This window comes from Meles meles, chromosome 6 (assembly GCF_922984935.1).
Source record: "Meles meles chromosome 6, mMelMel3.1 paternal haplotype, whole genome shotgun sequence".
Lineage (NCBI taxonomy): Eukaryota > Metazoa > Chordata > Mammalia > Carnivora > Mustelidae > Meles > Meles meles.
This window is the reverse complement of record NC_060071.1, coordinates 138438503-138459591: the sequence shown is the minus strand read 5'-3', so window position 1 is coordinate 138459591 and position 21089 is coordinate 138438503. Positions and strand designations below refer to the sequence as shown.

The window sequence follows — 21089 nt, the reverse complement described above, 5'->3', positions numbered from 1 at the left end:
AAAAATTGCCGGGATCACACTGGAGCTGTTCTCTGATAAAGGCCAGAGGCAGGCTCCCGGGGACTGGAGCTGGAATCAGTGCAAAACCGATCAAATCTTTGCTCACGAACCTGTGTGTGCCAGACTCTGCTTGAACCCTGGCTTGCTCACACGCCCTGCTGGGCAACCTCGCCCCTCCCACGCTGGTGGCAGATGTTCGGCGCACTTTGCAGTCTTGAAGCATTAAGGCGTGCGGCGGAACTGGATGAGTATAAGTGGGTACTAGTGCAGATGGATGGATCACGTTCAGAGAAGGGACCACAGCCCGCAGACCTGGGCATCATAAAGGCTCTTCCCTCCTGCTCCCCTCAAGAAAGCCTTAGCCCCACAGATTAACTTCAGTATACGTGCCTGTGCTCATGAACCACGTTTCAGATCCAGAATTTGCACAAAGGAGATGGCCATTAGACAACACTGGGAGCAATGTAGCCCTGATGCCCGCCCCCACCCCCAGAGTCCCCTCCAGACCTCCCCGGAACCTCCCCGGATCGCTTAGCCGCCCTCAGAGCATTCGTAATGCTCTCTGATGGGTGCTGCTGTAGGCCTGGCATTAGCTCCCTTCTCCCCAGGAGCCCCCAGTCTGCTGGCCCATCATTCCTGCCTTTGGTTTGAGCAGAAGGCGGGCCTCCGTGGCCACCACCCTGTGGGAACAGAGGCCACGCCCCCAGGAGCCTTGTCCTCCGTCTCCCTGCACCGAGGCCCAATCAGCATGACGGTGCTCAGCCTCCTCTTTAATAAGCTGATTGCGAAGCTAAATCCTGAGTGCTCCCCAACCTCCCCAGAAGCTTTTGATTGACAAAACTAATCTCTCCTCTGCCCCCACGCCTGCCGTCACCCCATCCTCTTGCAAATCATGTACTCGGCTGCTGACAATTAGATAGAAGGCCTGGGATTGGGACGCAGGAGGGTTATGAGGTTATGAATCAATCGTGGGGGCTTGGGTGAGATAACAAACCGGGGGACCCGTCTCAGACACCTCGCCGCAACCCTCAGAGCCTCCTGGTTGATTTATGAGTTGGTAATAACCTCGCCTGGTCTCCTGCCCCCTATTCTTTTTCATAATGCACAGGGAAGCTTTAAATTTCAGAGAATGGGTAAACTCACGATCTGAGCTGGGGACGCTGGGCTTGGGGAGAGGCCCACCAGGGGGTCTCTGGCAGCCAGCCCTCCTTCCTGCGGTACGGACCCTTCGCTGAGGGGCGCAGTCGCCACATGTCCATGGAGGCCGGCAAGCCAGTTTGCAGGGCCTGGAAGAAAACCCCAGGGAAGCAACCCTGCCAGGCCCCGGTTTAGGAGTGGATGCGGTGGTGATGCATGGGTCCCACTGGGTTCAAAATTATATTTGGCGTATCTGGATTTCATTCCTCCAACCTGTTCAAAACCAAGTCAGACTCTGCAGAAGCCTGTGAAGAAGGGAGAATCACACAGTGGATCAAAGCCAGTCAAAGGCAGTTTGAACTCTGCAGTCTAGAAGAGGGTGGAGTGAGCAGAGGGACAGGCGGAGAGGCGGGAGGGTGATGGCGGCTGTCAGCCCCAAAGGAGAGAGTCGCAGACCGCCTTTCCGGTGCTCACCGTCCTCTTCAGGTGACAGCCAGGGTTGCACAAAGAAAAGAAGGAGGCTTGGGCTTGCTGCTTCATATTTTTTCAAGCGTTCATGTGTTAAGCTTTCTTTATACGAGGAAAGAGGTGAATTTTAACAGAAAACCCCCGAAACTGTCCTCGAAAGCAGCGGTCGCAAAGCACCGATCTGCAGTCGGTGCTGTTTGGGAGGAGGTTCTCAGGGGTCGTGAAAATTGAGAGAAATTTTTTAAACGTAATGAATATGTGCATTTATTTGTAATGAACACATGTTATGTGATGTCAACTGGAAGATAACTGTTGCTCAGCGAGCATGTAGGAAACCCCGGCTGCATGCCGAGGAGAGGACAGTATGACCGAGTCCTGCTATCTCGGAGTGAGAGTTCAGCGAGGGCCAGCGTTGAATGGTGTCGTCCCAAAAGTTCACATGTTGAAGTCCTAACCTCCATTATCTCAGAGCGTGACCTCATTTGGACAGAGGGTTATTTTAGATGAAATGAGTTAACATGAGCTAGTGAGGGTGAGCCCTGGTCCCTTGTGACTGATGTCCCCCTAAAAGGAAAAGTTGGACCCCGAGGCACACTGCAGGGAGAGGCCCATGTGAAGAGGAAGACAGAGATCAGGGTGATGTGCGGGCCAGCCAACCAACACCAAGACTGCCAGCAAACCTGGAGAAGCAAGGAGAAAGGCCTGGAACAGAACAGATTCTCCCTCGCCACCCTCAGAGGAGCCGACCCAGTCAACACCCCGATGGCAGGGTCTGGCCTCCAGAATGGTGAACCAACCCATTTCTGCTGTTTGAGCCGCTCGGTTGCTGGTACTCTCTACAGAAGCCCCTAGAAAGCTCGTGGAGAGAGGAAGGCAGATGTGGATCACGTAATCACAGCGCGGATGTCTACTTCCAGATGAAGAAGGAATCCCATTGTCTGCAAGTGAAAGCCTCAGGGCCTGGCCTGGTGCAAAGAGCCGTGAAGGCTTCCTGAGGAAGTCAGGGCCAAAGGACACGCAGGAGTCAGATAGGGGCGGAAGTGGAGAAAGGGGAGCGCGTGACCCGCCCAGGGAACCACTGAGGCAGAGGCCCTGCCAGGGGTCATGGCGCATTCTGGGAATGGAATGGCAGTCCATGCGGCAGAAGAGGAGAGAAGGCAGAGGACGTGGATGGGGGGATGTGTCTGGGACCAGTGCACCCAGAACAAGAACGAGCTCAGTTCATTATTTGGACTGAATTGCTGTGGAGTGAGGGCACGTGCTCTGCCTTCCACCCTCTGAAGTTCCCAGCGGCTGCTGCTTTCCCAGGGGCATGTGGATGACTTGAGTGGACACTTGGCTCCAAGACAAGGTCCCAAAGACGCGGACCCTGTCCATAGCCAATGTGTACTAATGCTTACCCTGCATGACCCATACAGCGCTTCCTTGAATTCATGATCTCACTTTGCCCTCTAAGGAGGCAGGATTTCCCCCCATCAACCCATGAAGAAATGCAGGTTGGGGTGGTGCGTGGTTCAGGGACCAGCCCAGGGTCACACAGTCCGTAAGCGGTACAGCGTGAATTGAACTCAAGTCTGACTTTATAAATACCGTGCTTTATTGCCTCATATGCTCGGTAAACAAGCATGTCTGTGAAATTTGTCACGCTTTCCTTGGAGAAACTCAAGCGCCTTGACCAAACGCTACTCTTCAAAATGCCATTAGACTTCTCATGGCACAGAGTTCTGCCTTGTGACTCTCCTGTCTTTGTGCCAGCCATACACCATGCCCGGAGTCCTGCAGTTCAACATCTCTTAAGTAAGTTCAGCTTTCCCTGCTAGCTAACTGTTGCATTGTGTGTATGTATGTGTGTGCTTTAAAGATTTACTTGTTTATTTATGTATTTATTTATTTATTTGAAGGGGGAGGGACAGACGGAGAGGGAAATGGAGAATCTCAAGCAGACTCCCTGCTGAGCATGAAGCCTGACACAGGGCTCGATTTCAGGACACTGAGATCATGACCTAAGCTGAAATCAAGACTTGGACAGTTAACGGACTGAGCCACCCAGGCACTCCTCTGTGTGTGTGTGTGTGTGTGTGTGTGTGTGTGTGTGTGTGTGTTTTAACTAAGGCATAAAAGTAAAGGTCTAAAACTATAAAGACTGCCCTCCTTAGCGTGTCCTTCCCTTCACCTGCAAAATGAAGATGGTAATAATGTATTTACATCATGGGATTACTATAGTAGGGTCATTCCAAAGCCTGGAATACAGAAAAAGTGCTTAATGAATCATTAGCTCAATAGCTAATATTAGTAGTAATTATTGTTACCACTAAATGAATGTCTCTGCTTCAGGAAAGAAAATGAATACAGAGTATCCCTTTTCCAATTATTGTTCTGAGTACTGTTTGGAAAGTTATTCAGAACAAGAGAGGAGGAATGTGTAGTGGACATGGTATCTGGTATGAGTATTTCCTGGATTCCAGACTTGGCTCTTACAGGTATGTGGCCTCGGGCCTCTCTGGGCGTCATCTGTGAAATGACTATGCTAGCTATTATATTTCACACAATTATTGTCAAGATGATATGCAATTACGGCGTCAGGTGCCTGGCTCTGGCCTAGGACCCAGTGGGCACGTGGGAATGTCTCCCTCCTTTGCGAGTACTGGCCTGCATGGGGCACCCACACGATAAGTGGCACAAAGCTGCCCTCTTCACCCACAGGAACAGCAGAGACCTTGGCAGGTATGTGAGAAGCTCAGGGTGGCCTGGATCATAACCTTGACTGAGGAGTACCAGAAGGCCACCCACGGCAGGAACAATCCTGAGTTTTGTTGGGCTCCAAAAAGAGTTTACTCAAGTGAAGTTCTTTCCCCAGTGGTGCGGATTGATAAGTAAATTCTCGATTGCTTCAATTACCAGGACTCTGATTTATAAGTTACCAAGTTGCGCATGACTTGAAATTTACAGGGGCAGGAACCGGTCTTTTCTCAAGTTTACATAATCGGATTTGGGCTCAAGTTGATATAATACTTTGGAGAGAATGGGGAAAGTATTTCAGGGGAGCAGCCCCTTAGGTTGTGACTTATTTGGGAGGAAGTTCCAGGTATCCCTTAATCTTTGGGGGGGTGCTTAAAACACCTGAGGACAAGATAGTAAGGGTCTCCCCCAAACCAGAAAGAGAATTCCCTAAAGTATGAGAAAATCTTACCAGCCTACTCAAATCCAGTTTATACCGAGGGATGCAGATAGTCACCCTTAGTCCAGGACTACGGTGAGCGGCCCTGTTAGCATCTACATGAGGCTCCAGACCTGGCCCATGGTCAGAGAGTGACAACTTGAGGCTTAGGAGTGAGTCTCCCACTCTTTACTCCTTAGGGAAAAGGCAGCTTTGGGAGTCATGCCTTCATTCCTCTGTGCTCTTTCCCTGGGGAGCAGGACATGCCCAGGGCCCGGGACCAGCAGCCAAGGGTTCCCCTCACTCTCTCCACTGTGTGTCTGCAACCCAGTTCCCCTCAGCCTGTCCACAGCAGTCTCAGAGGCCTGGGCACCCCTCTCTGCTCTTAAGAGCAAAAAGTCCTTTTCTCAAATACAACATGTGTTCTCAAGAACAACATATTAATGTTCTTGAGCTCCAAATAATAAGGGCATGGAAAGAATAGAAACTTCCCATAATTTGACCCTCCCACCTCTCCAAGATCACTTCAACCATTTAAATATTCTTCCAGAACATTTCTTCCCAGTACCTGTACATACCTATACATACGTAATTAATGCGATACAAATGTAAATATGTGTTTCCTACTGGGAAAATGTCACTTAAAATTTTTAAAATGTCATTTTACAATACACGCTGTGCTTGATCTACTTTTTCATTTAATACAGTAGGTGTTAATAAATATAAATATTTAAATATTTACACATATCGTATGGCTGAGCCATAATTAATTATTCAGTCCCCTACTTGAGAACTTCTGAGTTGTGTCCAAACAACCTGCCCACACACACACTTACATGTAAGACACACAATGGGAATAGTACATACAGCCCATACGGAAACAAAAAGCGCACCTTAAATGTACTAACAAACCACGCATGCTCGGGGGAAGTTTCAGGCGCCCTCTGGTGTAGTTCATGGATATCCCTGGAGTATATGTGGATACGGTAGCCTCAAAAAGAAAACTTCCAGCCAAGTGTTTTTAGAACCTCTGGGGATAAAGGGTAGCTATTCTGCATTTGTCCCTAGTGTTTCTTTTTTTTTTTTTTTTTAGTAACGCATAATGTATCATATTATGTGATATAAGAGGGGTACAGGTCTGTGAATCGTCAGTCTTGCACAATTCACAGCGCTCACCATAGCACATACCCTCCCCAATGTCCATAATGTCCCCAACGTTTCTGCACTAATTTTAAGCCCTGAGCAGGGCAGCTTGACTCAGATAAGAACCGAATCCAACAGTGGTAACAAAGGACAACAATTCATTTGAGAGGGAACAGGAAAATAATCTGCTTCAAATTCTTTTTAGAATAGGAGGGAAGGAATGATTGGGGGCCAGAGGGGGGGAAAAGGAAGAAAGGAAAAAGAAAAAAGAAGAAAAATGCTTTCTGCTGGCCGTTGGTTGCACTATTCTCGCCTGATTTGGCAGTGTAATAATTGTAGGTCTTTTAAAGGACATAATATTAAGACAGATTTCCCTCCCTTACTTGTTCCCGGGGCTGAACATGCAACATTTACTTCCTGCCACGAGGCTGGAGGCCGGCCCCTCCTGGGTTAGTCCGAGGAAGCCTGAAATACGCTACACCCAGGAGAACGAGAATGTCCACCACGGGAGGCGTTGTCGTGTTCACTGACATCCACCCTGCAGGCCCGCGGTGGGTGAGGGACAGCAGGGAGGTGGTGATGGCTGCAGACTGAGGGCAGTGACCCAGGACAGCCAGGGCTTCCGGCTCAGCCCTCACGGGGGCTCAAGGACACTCAACACCCATCCCCAGATGAAGACCCTGAATGTTGCAGTGGTCACATCAGGGACAAGAAATCCAGGTCTGTGGTCCCCACATTGTTAGGTAAAAAGGCAAAAGGCTTTTGTGACTTTCCCTTCTTGACCAGAAAAAAGAGGTAGGGGGAGGAGGTCTTAAATGTGATCCTTCGGCTCTGTGAATGCAAACGAGGGCCTGGTGGGCTGGGGAGAGCAATTAGGCCAAACACGGAGTGCAGAAAACCAAAAGGGGGTAGAAAGCTAGACAATGGTGCTGAAGTCTCGGGTGGGGTGGGTGGGGGGACGGATATGATAGCAAGGAAGGAGTTTCAGTGTGAATGAATACTAATTAGTGACATGGATATTAATGATGACAGTAATTAACAGGGGAAAGGAAGGGCTGTCATTGTCCCAGGGTGAGTAATCAATCTTGGCAGGTGATAAATAATGGTTCAGCAAGCTCAGCAGAAAGATAATCCGCCTGCCCGGGGGAGAGCTGTTGCTGATGCTGGAAACCTATCCGTTTCCAGGCAACCCACAAAAAAGAACTATTTTTCTTTTGAGGAAAAAACAGGTTAGAGTCTCTCCCCCACCCCCAACTTGGGATTACAGTTCTTATTTGATTTCTGCTTTGTTCTTCATTTCCTAGGACAAATGTTGAACTTGTATAATTTGGAGGAGACGGACACACACACACACACAAGCACACACAGCCATACTCTCCTTTCGCTCAAAGAATGTGAATGAGTAGGAGGGTTTTTGATCCAAAGTTTAGCTCATAGACAGCATCTGAGAGCAAGAATGAGGAAAAGCTTACAGGTTCTGCTTCAGAGGTTGAAATTGGGAGAACTTGCAGGGCTGTGTCTCACAGCCTGGTCACACAGGATGGGGCCCTGGTTGTCTACTTACACAAGCTTCATTCCCCCTCCAGAGACCTGGAGAGAAACAGGCCTGTGCTGCTCTCACCTCTGGAAACCAGTCAGGTGTCTGGGAAACTTTATTTCTGGGAAAAGGGCAATACTCACTAAAGGTTTTCAGCTAGGACTCTGTTCCAGGGGAGCTACGGGGAGACCTTGTCTCTCACACCAACGCTCAGACCCACACATGACAAGATTCAGACATCTAGAAAGGTTGCCCTTTTCAGGCTGCTTTCCATCAAACATTCCATCCTGAGGTGACAAAGCCACATTTGAAGATCTGCACTAGTTCCAAGTGCGATGGTTGAGAGACAAAGGTGAATTAACCAGAAGTTCAGAACTTTCCAGAAATTTGAACTCCTCTACTCCCCCGTTGGCTCCAGGTGTGACATCTTCAAAGGGAGGCAAACAAAAGGAAACATATTCAGAGACCTATGACCAAAATGGGAGGGGCTCTAAGTCATGTCATGGGAGGAAATAGCTGAGGGACCCAGGCATGTTTCGCCTCAAGGGGGGAAAACTCAGGAAGAATGTTGATAGTATATCGGACGGACTTTCTCCAGAGCAAGAAGGTCTGGATTTGTTTTTCTGTCATCAGAAGGCAAAACTAAGTCCAAAGAGAGGAATTCAGAAAGGGTCAAATTTCTGTTCAGAGAAATCAAAGATGATTTAACTAGGCCAGTCTGCCTAGGGGGGAATCTGTGATTCCCAGGTACTAGGGTTTTTTTTTCCAGTGAGATTATGGCACTTCCTGTCCAGGGTATTAGAGATGCGGTTCTAGTATTGGCTAGGGTTGGAGTAGATAAGCTTTAAAAGTCCCTTCCAACTCTTAAAATTTTATATTAGTTAAGGTAGTACTCGATATCAAAACAGATAAATCCCAACTTCTGGGGTTTAACATGACAGAGTATATTTTTCAATCAAGTCAGAACCCAAAATGGGCATCAATTTTCATGGTTGTTCAGGATCCCAGGCTCCTTCTACATTGTGGCTCTTCCCTCCCCTGGGTTCTTGCGGTTCTCTCCATTCAGCCAACAGATAGGGAATGAAGGCTGTGTAGGGTCACATGGGAGTTTTTATGGTCCAAGCCGAGAAGTGGTATACATCACTTCTAGCCATATTCCATTGTAAGAACTCAATCTATACCCAATGGCAGACGAGTCTCAAAATGTAATCTAGTGACCCAAAAAATAGGGGAAATAGGTTTTGGTGAACACAAAAAAGTTTCTCCCCAGAGACAGGGGCATTTTCTTTTAAAATAGGTCCATGCCAGGAAAAAAAAAAAAGAGTTTTGTTTGTTGTTGTTGTTGTTGTTGTTTTAGGAACATGTAAGGGCAGCTGTGTTGGTCAGGCCTTGTCAGGGTAGGGAGCTGAAGAGGCCTCCTCCCTCAGGAAATGTCCTGGGAGCCAGGTGTGGTAAAACTTCACCAAGCCTGTCTCAGGAAAGTCATCAATATCTGTTTGCAAGAAGTCTCCTGTAGATACTCCCTAGAAGTGTGGATGCAAGATCATTCTGAGTCATTGGAAGAGGATTTTTTTTTTTTTGGAAACAAATAGGACTATGACTATGCAAGTGTCCTAATGGATAGAAGTGGTTAGTTAGGGTGGAAAATTGTCAATATTACCCAGCTCTCTGGGTGTGTGCTAGTTGGAATTAGGACTTTCTTAAATAAACATGTTTCTTCGCCACAGGGCAAGCATCCATGATGTCTTCAGTTCAAATTTCTTTATCGTTTCAGGTACTGACATTGTACAGTGGCTTATGAAGAACCTTTGCATCGAGGACCCAGGTACTTGACCCTGACTTTATCCTCCATGGCACTGAGAAACATCCCATAAACAAGTTCCAGACCAGATTCTCCTAGCCTCCCAAGAAGTGGGCTTATAAATGTGAATCCCAAGTTGGAATCACTCTATTTGCAAATAAAATTAATTTCTTTTCTCAACTGAATATCTATCTTTAAATCTCAATCACCCTTTGAGGAAATGAGCAATTATTTAGAGTGCCAAAGAGCCCAATACAATAACGTGTGAAATGAGATGAATTCTCGTTAGCCACAGCAATTAAAGATAAGTTGTAGAGCTATCATGAAACAGCCTTCTAGAACCAGCTCTTAAAATTAGATTGCCTGATCCACAATTAAGATGTTTAATTATTTGCTAAGACTCCTTCTGTTTTCTGCTTCCACAAGAAGTGAAAGAATGATTTTTTTTTCAACCTTAATTGTGCATTTCAGTTAAAAAAACCTTACCAGAAAAACAACAACAAAACTCTGGCCAATAAAACAGTTTCCAAATCTGTCCTCCCACCAGAAAATAAGTAGCAAAATTTATTTTCACAGCATAATTAGAAAATGAGGAGTTTCAGAAAAATAAAAATTGCAGATAAGTGAAACTTACTATCCATGTGTCAGTTCATACTTTTCAGAATTTATTATATACTTCCTGTTTTAACTGAGTATCCTTGATGCCCAAAGGTCATATTTATAAATATCCATTAATGTATTCTTATGTTCTTGGGGATTAGACCTCTCTACCCCAAATTAAATGGCTTCCAATGGCTAAGCTTTCTAAAAATTTTTTTTTTTAATGCTCTTTCTAGATGTCTGTGATTCCTTGCTGGCAGTCACTGTTTCAGCTCCGGAATTCCTCTATTTTAATCTGATACCCCTAATATACTATTGGCTATAAAACAATACAATTTACATGGAGTTCAATGAAATATAGTTGCCAGAAATCTGAATGCCACAAAGGCAGGTCACTGATGAAAGTGACACTAGCCTTTTTCACCATCATGATTAATGGCCACTTCCATGACTACTGAAAATTCTTAATTCTAGTCAAGCTCTTAATCCATAGGGGGAAACTGAATTCAAGTCCTTTTAAGCAAAGAACTCAAATTAACTATGACCCATGTTTCCCCTCATGCAGCCTGGCTTTGCCATTGTCCACTGGATGAAATACATTTCTACCGGTTTAGGTCCATGTATTTAAAGTCAATGTTTCTTTGCATTTAGCATTTATAATGCTAAGCCCAAGGACCACCTTTCTTCACAGTGCTTCTCTTCCAGCAACAGTCTCCTGTCCCTTTTCACAATAACCCTTGTATTTCTGACACATAATTTATTATGATTATTAGTAACAGTAGCAGTATTGTGAGAGCCCAGAGCCAGCTGGGGGCAGGGGAATAGGCTTCCGGAGGCCTCCCACCCTCTTATGAGAAGCTTCCCTGAAAGGTCGTGAATAATAAGGCTCATATCTGTGAAGGTCTCTTATACTCGAATGGCCTTGGGAGGACGTCAAGGTATTGGGAACTGTTTGGGCTTCTGAGAAATGGATAAGGAGGAGTTAATAACTCACCAGCTGGGAATAGAAGAGTGGAAATAAGGCAAATCAAGGCCCCGGGAAGCCAGGTTCATCCAATATCTGCCCCTCCCTCCCCTCTTGCTCCCCATCTGCCATATATCTAAGCAAAACACAGAGGATGGAGAGTTCTTGCTCCTACATTGGCGACATGGAAGTCACCTTCTTACTGGATGTTGTTCTCTCTTCCTTGAGGAAGGAGCAGCTGCCAGGGATGAAATTCTTCTTTTTTGCTGGACCCATGATTCTTGAAGCATGTAGACTTTAAAAAGCACACTGGGCATCACTAAGCAAATAAGATACAACTTCGTTCTGATTCCACCAGTTATTTCCAAAGGATAAGTGATTCTAAATAAGCAAAACACTCGGATTCTATCCAACCTCTTGAGAAGTTTGTGAGTAAAGACAAAATAAATTGCTTTAAAAAATTCAGAGCTTACAAAATTAATAATTCCTGGAGACTCCTTAGGTATAACAATAATTTCCACAGCCAAAAATTAAGTTTTTACCAGTAAGAATGCTTTTATATTTGTGGAAGATTATCATGCATGGTAGAACCATTTAGATTTGTTATTTTTTTCCTTAGCTCTCCTCAGAATAAATATAAATTCTTAACTACATGGACCTACTTAGGGCTGGCACTAAGTCACAAAACAATGGGTTGATTGTGGCAAAAATAGGCATATTTCTGTCAGGTCAGCATCCCTTTGCCACTCCCCACTGCAATGCCCTTCCTCCAATTTTCTAAGAAAGTGAGGTTTTACTCTGTGTCCATAAGAGAAGGGAAATGCTGTCCTCGTCCCGTGGGACTGTCATATCAGGGAATGCCACGGGAGTCCAGAGTCTCTCTGGGCAGTGAGGCTGCGTGCTCACTGCTGGGGATGATAAAAATGATGAAACTAGCAGCATGAATCAGGGCTGCCCGCACCTACTGAGCTCCAGGCCCTGCTAAGCCCTTACCTGAAACATCCCACTCGATTGAGGACAGGTGTGTAGTGCCGGAGCCCTGCTCTTCACCATGAAGCTACTTTCTTCTGGAGGTCTTGGGGGAAGTCAAGCAATGTCAGTCATTCAGAGCTGGCATCCAGATGAAGACTCAGACCCATGTTGGCCTTTCCCAACCATGACAGCCACCCCATCCAGACCAGTGCACCGATATCAAAGGTTATCAATCAGTCAATCAATCATGCAGTTATCTGAGAGTGAGGACAGTTGACTTCCGGTTGCCCTTCTACCCTCCTGACTTACATTCCAGGTAAGGAGCCCTGCACTCTGACGGCTTGCTAAATACTCCTCTCTCTCTCTCTCTCTCTCTCTCTCTCCTGTCCTGTCCAAGCAGTTGAAGCAATACACTTGGGAAGCCTTATAGCTGCCCAGGGCTACATCTTTCCGATCTCAGACCATGTTCTCACCATGAAGGATGATGGCACCTTTTACCGTTTCCAGGTAGGCCTGCCAGCCCTCGCTCTGAAGAACTGTCTCTTATCATCTGATCTCAGTTTAGAATGACCTGCAAAACCAAGGGTATTTAAGGGAGTAACCCTGAACTCCCCCCAGCACGGGAAGGCTGAACAAGCTTTTATTTGGGCCATTTGTTGCGGGGGGGGGGGGGGGTTCCAATTTTCCCCATTCATTCTGAAGAACAAATTTTGGGAGGTAAATATCACCCATTTGAAAGATGAGAACCCTGAGGCGCTCTGAGGTTTAGTAAATCTGGGAGGTGACCTTGATTTGAGCGTGGGTCAGCCTCAGGGCAAAGTCCTTGATCTTTCTGCTCTGTCATGCTGCCTTCCTGGTGTGAAGTTTCTATCTACCGCCTAACCCCTCCCACCCATTTTCCTCACCTTTTCTCAGATCCTGTCCTAGAGGGAAATGGGGCAGCAGATAAGGGGTTATTTCAAGGTCAACACCAAGGGGTTTGGAGAGGAGTTTTTCAGAGTCAAAGAGTATCTCAGTCTGCTCTGGCTACTATAGCAAAATATCACAGACTTGGGGGCTTAAACAACAGAAATTTATTTCCCACCGTTCTGCAGGCCAGATGCCCAGGGTCAAGTTCCCAACAGGTTAAGTCTGTGGTGAGAGCTGTCATGCAGACTTTCCGACAGCCGCTTCTCACTGTCCTCCTCATATAGCAGAGACAGAGAGAAAGCAAGCTCTCCGGCAGTTCCTCGGATAAGGACACTAATCCTATGGGATCAGGGCCCCACCTTGTGACCTCTTTTAACTTTAATTACTTCCTTACTCCAAATACAGCCACCCTGCAGGCTAGGGCTTCCACATAGCAGTTTTAGGGGCACGCAATTCAAAGGGATAAAAGGCACTTGGAGCTTGTGTGCCCAGTAAACTGTGCCGGTCTGTCTTCTCTTGTCTTGGGACAAGATATGTTTGCCCTCTAAACTAAATTTCTCATGTTTTGCATTTATTTCGCTCACCTTGGCTTTCATTTCTCAATACCTGGGTTAAAATGTTGACAGCCTCAACTGCATTAAGAACAGGAGAAAGCTGGGGATGTGGTGTTGGCACAAAAGACACAGGGCAGAGCATGTCCCCGGGAGGGGTCCTCACTGGGTGCTGGAGAAGGTGGACCCTGCCTCCGGGCAGAGGAGAGCAGGTGCCAGCATTCCTCTGAGTCCTGACACCTGTGCTCTTTTGCAGGCCCCGTACTTTTGGCCTTCCAACTGCTGGGAGCCTGAAAACACCGACTACGGTGAGCAGTAAAGAAGTGTCACTCTTGGGAGTGTGGAAGACAAATGCCTGGTGTCTGGGTGACAGCCGCGCAGGGAGGAGGGGTCGTTTTCCTGCTTCATCCTTTTCATACCGTTGACATGTAATAAGCTCCCTGTTCCACATAATGAAGAAAGGCAGAGCACACTGAAAGGTGCAGACTTTGGAAGGGAATGGGGGAAGGGAAGAAAAGTTCTATCAAGCTGGCCAGCGTGCTCATTCTGTGGAGTCATGGAGAGCCAAGACAATAGCTGCTAACCAGTTCTTTCTGGAGCAGGGTTTCAGGGAGGGCTGGATCCAGGGGCCACCTCCCCCTAGTTCTTTCCATTCTCACATTCTTGTCAAGACTTATTAATAATTCATTGGTGGTTTTGATAGTTAGATGTTAGTGGGAAAGGGAGACAGACCAGGGAGGAATGTACCGAAGGTACCCTGGTCGAGGAAAATAAGAGTGGATGAAGTTGGGAGCTTGGCAAGAAGGGAGTAAGCAGGGATCTGTTAGACTCTGGCCATATACTCTCTATGAGACTTCCTCGGAAGAAGCTATATTGTCCCCATACTCCAGATGAGGAACCTGAGCCTCAGAGAGGCTACACCCTCGCACTTATCACCTTGCATTCTCTTTATCTAGATGCTCAGTCATAAGCTCAGAGACTGGTCCTACCTGTTCACTCTCATGTTCCCCAGTGCCCCATGCAGGGCGGAGGAGGCATGGTTGGAACTCAGTAAATAGTTGCAGACAGTCCTGATTCTTTATTAAAGGTGATTAAGAGACACTCAGTAGAAGCATCAAACTTGGAACTCAGATCCGAGTGCCTTCCAGGCCCATGCTTCTCTCATGGTCTGGGTCTGTCCCTTTACACAGGGTCTTTGTCACTGACTTGGCTGCTAAGGCAGTCCACAGTGGCTCTCCTTGGGACTGGAGTGCTTGGTGAGACCCAGAGCTTCTCTCTAGGCTCTTTGCAGGATTGCTTGCTCAGGAAGGCAGAGGCAGCTGCAGAGACTGGGGGGGGGGGGGGGGGGGCTGTGCAGCTGGGAAGCCTGTCCAGGAGACTTGGCAGTGCACTAGACTGGCTCCCTCCCAACCCCAGCCAGCAGGTGGGAGCAAAGCCTCGAGTGGAGTGAGGACAAGTCATTGCCCACCAATCCCACAGTGCTTTTGTTTTCAGGTCTGAAGGATGGTCCTTATGTGGGGGGCAGGTCTTCTGATGGACCTCGCAGCTGTCTGCAGGCACCACTCTGGGTCCCTCTGAAACTGGGCTGTGCTCTAAGTGATGTGATAAGTGGAGAGGCAAGGCTTCCAACTGAAAATTGGAGCTACATTTGGCTCGTCACAAAACAAGTTCTTCTCGGGCTGAAATACTGCTCGCGAAAGCCCAGTTGAAAATTTGAGACATTGTAGCTCAGATCCATGCAGCAGCCATGTGCCCTGGTGAACGTAAAAACCAATATCCTTGCAGGCAGTGAAGGGGCAGGGGGAGAACATGGCAGGACCGGATAACTAGACCCTAGTGAGATGAGAATACCTGCCTAAATAGGAACCCACAAGCTCCAGCTGTTGGGTACTGCATACACCACGCCATTAGTTCCCTGTCCCTACAGAGCTTCTCCACATCATGATTTTATGTGCAGCATGAACAAGGCTAGAAATAACAATTTATATCAGGCTCTCATGAAAACAAAATTATTTTGACTTCCTATGCCTCAACTTGGCCAAACCAGGTGGAGAAGTCAAGGTACGGATCCAAAGTATTCACCAGCACTTCCAAAGCAGTTCATTCTGAAAATCAAAGTATTTACCAAAAGAGAAGTTAAGGCAGCGGCTCCAAGATCAACTGATTCCACTGGCTGTGTGATCTTGGCAAGTTACTTAACCTCTCTGTGCCTCAAAAACTTCATGTGCAAATCAGAATAATAATAATTGCCTTTGTTTCCTAGTGTTGTTTTGTTACGATGAAATGCAATGCTTGTAAGATTTGGTGTGTGACCTATAGTAAGGATACAGTAAGGAACCGTGGCGGTGGTTAGTATTCTTATGACTAAGGTTGTGTTCGACAGTGTTCGTCCCGTGGTGGCCCTCTTGCAGAGAGGAGGTGAAAGCTAAGTGAGAAATCAGAATAGGTGACTTATCTTATTCGGACGATGAAGAACCAAAAACTTTTGCTCATTCAGCAAACCTTTACTGATCAATTACTCTGTGTCAGTTGCTAGGGCACAGATTTGAATAAATCACAGCCTTACCATCCAAACATTCCAGGCTGGGGGAGGCAGCCTGTTGAGGAGGAAGAGGATGGTGAGGAGGCCAACTTGAGTATTCAGAGGTTTCATGTGGATGAGGAATGACTGAGAAGGTTGAATTGTTTGGGAGGGGCAGGTTTATCAAAAAGGCATCGGCTTCAGGGAAAGACATTTTGAATGGAGGGAGCAGCTCTAGGGAGTCTCAACAATGGGGAATGACCTGAAAAACCTCCCTCGTCTGTAAAATGAGGATAATCACAGAGCCCACCTCATAGGTTATTATGGGGACGTAAGTGAACATTTGGAAAGTCTCTAGAATGGCATCTGATATCAGTGAGCTTCATACAGGTGGTAGAGGCTGTTATGAGGATGCCTCAACACGTAAAACAGTGCTTGGCACACAGGAGGTCCTCGATAGATGTTTAAGTGGGTAGATGAATGAATAAATGAACGAGCAGTGAATGTCATTATGAAAAAACTCCGAAGCAGCCATCAGTTCTAATTCCACCTCCAGCACCAACTGGCTTGTGGGTAAATCCCTTCACCTCTCTGGGCCTTTGGTTTTCCCATTTGGCCTTTGGTTTTCCCAGGGGCCTGTGCTTGATGGTCACCGAGGTTACTTCCAATGCTAAAATACCATTGTACTACTAAGTAATCTGAGGGTATGAGGAACACAGAGAAATACATGTTATACAGGGTCCCTGATTTAAGAGATTGAGGTAAACATGTCACTCATGAAGACAAAGTTTGAGAAGGGAGTCAGTTCTCTAAGTACATCGAAATAGGATGAGGTCAATCGTTTGTTATCGTTTAATTGCACGTGTAGCCTATGAGTCCATTCACTTCATACAGTTTTTAATGTTTTCTTATTTTATCGGGGTGAGATGTGGCAAGCTTGAGATGGCAGTGGGTCATCCAAGTGAGGTGCCAGGAGGTAGGATTGCCAGTTTGTGAGGGCAAGGAGACAAAGATTTACAACGAGAAGTTACACGTCCAAGAAAAACCAACCTCTGAGCTTATAGCATGTCCTTGTAATGCCTTGTAATACCGGGTATTACAAGTAATGCCTTGTAATAGGGCTGGCTGCCATTGCCAATGGCCATTTGATTGGTCTGGTATTAAAGCAACCACCATGAAAGTATTACAGTAACAGAGACAAGCCCCAAATTCTATACCAAGGAAAGGTCGATTCAACAGCCACATCCTACCTCGCTGGTAGTAGTGAGCAGACTCCCTCGCATGTGACATTAGCCACAGGAGAGCAAGCTGAAAGCACATGACCAAGTAGATCACAGTCATCAGGAATGGTGCCAACTTTGCATTCTGGCCATGGTGTTTTACTTTCTAACCCAGCTGGCCCATGCTGACCCAGATGGGTTAAAATTTTCTCAGGATGATTCTGCTTAACTAAAGCCCAGAGCCCAAGCTGGGTTGGACTTTCCTGCTCCTGCATCTTCCGTTTATCCAGTACAAAACACTGCTTGAGACAGCATTGGCCAAGTAGCTTTCTCCTCCACTGAGCAGCTCTGCCCCTGGGTCAACGAGACCAGCATAGCAGGGCTGGTGACAGGCTTCTCTTTAGTGGCCCCCAATTCCATAGGCTGCCTAAATGGTGGTCCAGGAGAGTGAAGAAGGTACCTTGTGATAGAGCAGATGCCTCTTTGGCATACATTATGGAGAGCTATGGCTGCCTGGTTCTCTGGAAAAACTGGTAAGTGGAGGATTATGCAGAAGAGATACATTCGCACTGTTATCACTTTGTATCAACATAAGCTATACAAAGGAATAATCATTTGACAGCATTTTGAGATAGGACCAAAGACTCTCTTTGATTACAGGCCCCAATAATTTAAGTTTCTTTCTTAACTAAATACTGAAGATAAACCATCCAGTGTGGGCATCTTTAAAGTGCATCAAGAATTCAAACACACTTTTGAAACAACCTGCATGTTGGCTGCTTTCGGATTTTTATTGTTTCTCCCCATTTTCTCAGTTATTTCACTTCTACAAAACTCATGAGCAGTTGTCTCGGTCAACTCTTTTGTACCAAGTTGTTCTGAACCATTCACCTAGGTCTTCCTGGAAACCACAGCTCTCTCTTTTTACATTAATTTCGTCAGTGAAATGTCATATTTAGGGAACTTGCATTATTAAAATAGCAGGTATGCTTGACATCAACAGATCTGAGAACAAACACAACTGATTCACTCTCTCATACAGCTCGACTGGCGTGAGCATACCAGAGTGGGCTGCCAGCCACAAGCTCCCAGTGTATTGTAAGCTGCCATGAGCACATTTTTCAGATCACATGGAGGAGTTTAGTTGATCCAGCAAGGAGATGACTAGATCTCCTAGTTTAACTAAGTTGCCAAACCACATGTCAGCCACAGGTCCTCTCCGACCTTCTCTCCTATTCATCCTATTGGTCATTCGTACCACTCATCTATTGTCTTCCTTGGATCACTCGACTTGACCCTGGAGAAGGAGGGAGATACTGAAGAAGCAGAGGCAGGGAGAGGAAGTGATAAAACCAGGCTTTGGAAAGAATCCTCTGGAACCCTTCCTTAGCCTGGAAAGAGAGACCCAAGCTATCCACCCTTTCCACTGTTCATCCATTCCACTGGTGGTGGGTGCTGCTGCTAGGTATAGGGATTCAAGATCTGTAGGACACAACCTCTGCCCCTGAAAAACCCTCAGCGTAGAGCCAAGGACAGTCTAGTAAACCCATAATTACGGTGCACTGGAATCAAGTTTCATGGGTAAGAGTAGGTAGATGCTACCTGGAACACAGAGTTGGGTATTCCAAGATCAGGAGGAGGTTGCCAGAGAGAGGAAAAGAAGAGGGAAGTGGAAAGACCTGTGCAGAGAAACATGGGCAGAAGCATGGAAATGAAAGGAGTTTGGGAACCTCACATGTCCAGTGAGGCAGGGAAGGAAGAGGTAGACAAGCTAGGCAGACTGGATCTTAAAGAACCAAGCATGTCACCCTAAGGAGCCCGACCATGCTCTGAGGTCACTGAGGAAGCAGGCAGGGAGTGGAGTCAGGAAGGGGACATGATCATGTATGTCAAAGATGACCATGGTGGGGGATGCTTGCGGTGAAACGGAGTGAGGAGGACTAAAGGGAGGAGTCAAGACGTGGGTGATGGAGTCCTCATCCGATCCTGAGCATCAGGACGATTCCTGGAGGTTAGGCATCGCAGAAGCATTTTCTGCACAGCACAGCACTGGACGTGGGGAGGGCTGGCTGGATGAGCAGACGGACAGACAGGTGGACAGATTTGTGACGCCCCCGTACGGCTGGTTTTACACATGTAATTTCTCTTCTTCCCTCAGCCATCTATCTCTGTAAGAGGACAATGCAGAACAAAGCAAGACTGGAATTGGCAGATTATGAAGCAGTAAGTGCTGTTATTTCTCAGCTTAAGTGTGGGAGGAGAGTAAAACCATATCTGCCGCTCTGGTTCCGCTTCTGTTTTTCCTTTTTTCTCTTCCTAGTCCCTTTTATCTGGGCTCCTTTGTTCCCACCTCTTCTTAACACCCAATAAAATTGCATCTTTATACAAGAGCACTCCAAACTCAGCAGTAAGAAAACAAACCGCTCAAAAATGGGCAAAGGACTTGAACAGACTCTTCACCGGAGAGGACATTAAGGATGACAAATAAACCCATTAAGAGATGTTCGACAACAGCAACCATTAGGGAAATTAAGATTAAAATCCAGGGTGAGATGCCACCACAGACTTATCAGAGTGGCCAAAATAAAAAGTCCTGGGGATGCCACGTGGGAATGCGAAATGGCACAGCCACTCTGGAAAATGGATGGGCGGTTTCTTACAAAGTTAAGCATACACTTCCCATCTAACTGAGCATTCCCGCTCCTTTGTACATACCCCCAAGAAATCAGAACTTCTGTTCACACAAAAACCTGGGTATAACAGCTCTGCTTGTGATAAGCAAAAGCTGAAACAACCCCGATGTGCTTTAGGAGGTAAAGGGTGAAATAAACACTGGTATGTCCATTCAGGGAAATAAACACTCCTCTGTAGTTGAGAAGGAGTAAACTGTTGTTCCACACGAGCACTTAGATGAATACTCCAGAGGTTACATGGAATGAAAGAAGCCAGTCTCCAAAGACGACAAGCTGTGTGATTCCATTTACACGACACTCTTGTAAATACAAAACCATCAAGAAGGAGAACAGATCACTGGTTGCTGGGAGTTACAGGTCGGGGCATGATTTGGCTGTAAAGAGATAGCACAGGGAGTTGTTTGGGAATGATGGAACTATTCTGTGTCCTGATTGTGGTGGTCGTTCGGGGAATCTAATCGATACCTATGTTTTGGTGCATACGGCTGCGCCAAAAGGAGAAAATGGAGACAATATGAGAATTTTTTAAACTTACTCTATGATAGTTTTTATTACATCTTTTAACCCAACTCCCCCATTCTTGGCAGTCAAATCTAAGAACCAAATTCAATCCAGAAGATACATGTCCGATGAACAGACATGCCCAGTTCTCCCCCTGCACCACCTTCTTTCAAAAATGTGATGCCTGCAAAACTCCGAGGCCCCACCACACTCAGACCCATTCCCGTTTAACAGAGCCATGACACGGACTCGAAGCTCAGATAATTTTTGAAATATTTCAGATTTATGGTTGCACATTCTTTCCCCTTTACCAAACTTTATATGGGTTACAGAGAATCTGGGAAACTGACCAAATTGTCACATACCCTCCAGAAGGCATGGAAGCTGCTGAGCCAAGAAATGACTGAAGGGCTGGCAGCGAGGGGGAGGGGCAGCCCTGGGGGCAGCGAGGAGTCCTTCCCCGGTCAACCAACAACATTAACAGGACTTCCGGCTCCTTCCTTCCAAATCTCCCTCTCCTGCTGCCCTAGTTTCCCACAATAAGTGTGAGGCCCATTGCATCAGACTTTGTCACTCTTGGGAACCTGTGCACAAGCCAGTGGGGAAACAGTTCTGGAGGACATGGTACCTTTGACCCAGGGCCTCAGGACCTGGCCAAAGTGTGCTTATCAATGGGATCCATTACACATAAATATGTTGGAATACTATGATCTTCCCAAGCAAACCCTAGCATGGCTGTTCTGTGAATCTGAGCATCTGGACACCTAGTTCCTGTCCCCATCAGCCCTCACTCACCAGCCATCGCCCTTCATTCAGAATCCACTCTCCTACCTCCGTGTACCCCATACAAGGTGCTACATCCCTCCCCTAGTGTGACCCATCTGAAAGACCCAACCTGCAGAAGCATGTGGCCTG

At 46.7% G+C, this 21089-nt stretch overlaps 1 protein-coding gene across 6 annotated transcripts in view; it reads left to right on the top strand.

Annotated features, from left to right (window-relative positions):
- Positions 1-21089, top strand: part of RGS6 (regulator of G protein signaling 6) — a 591498-nt gene that overhangs the window by 479485 nt on the left and 90924 nt on the right. For all 6 annotated transcript variants that reach the window (XM_046008147.1, XM_046008148.1, XM_046008149.1 and 3 more), the window contains exons 4-7: positions 9217-9267; positions 12180-12286; positions 13496-13547; positions 19139-19203. In XM_046008147.1, coding sequence (XP_045864103.1) covers positions 9217-9267; positions 12180-12286; positions 13496-13547; positions 19139-19203 — 275 coding nt within the window. The remainder of the gene's footprint in view (positions 1-9216; positions 9268-12179; positions 12287-13495; positions 13548-19138; positions 19204-21089) is intronic.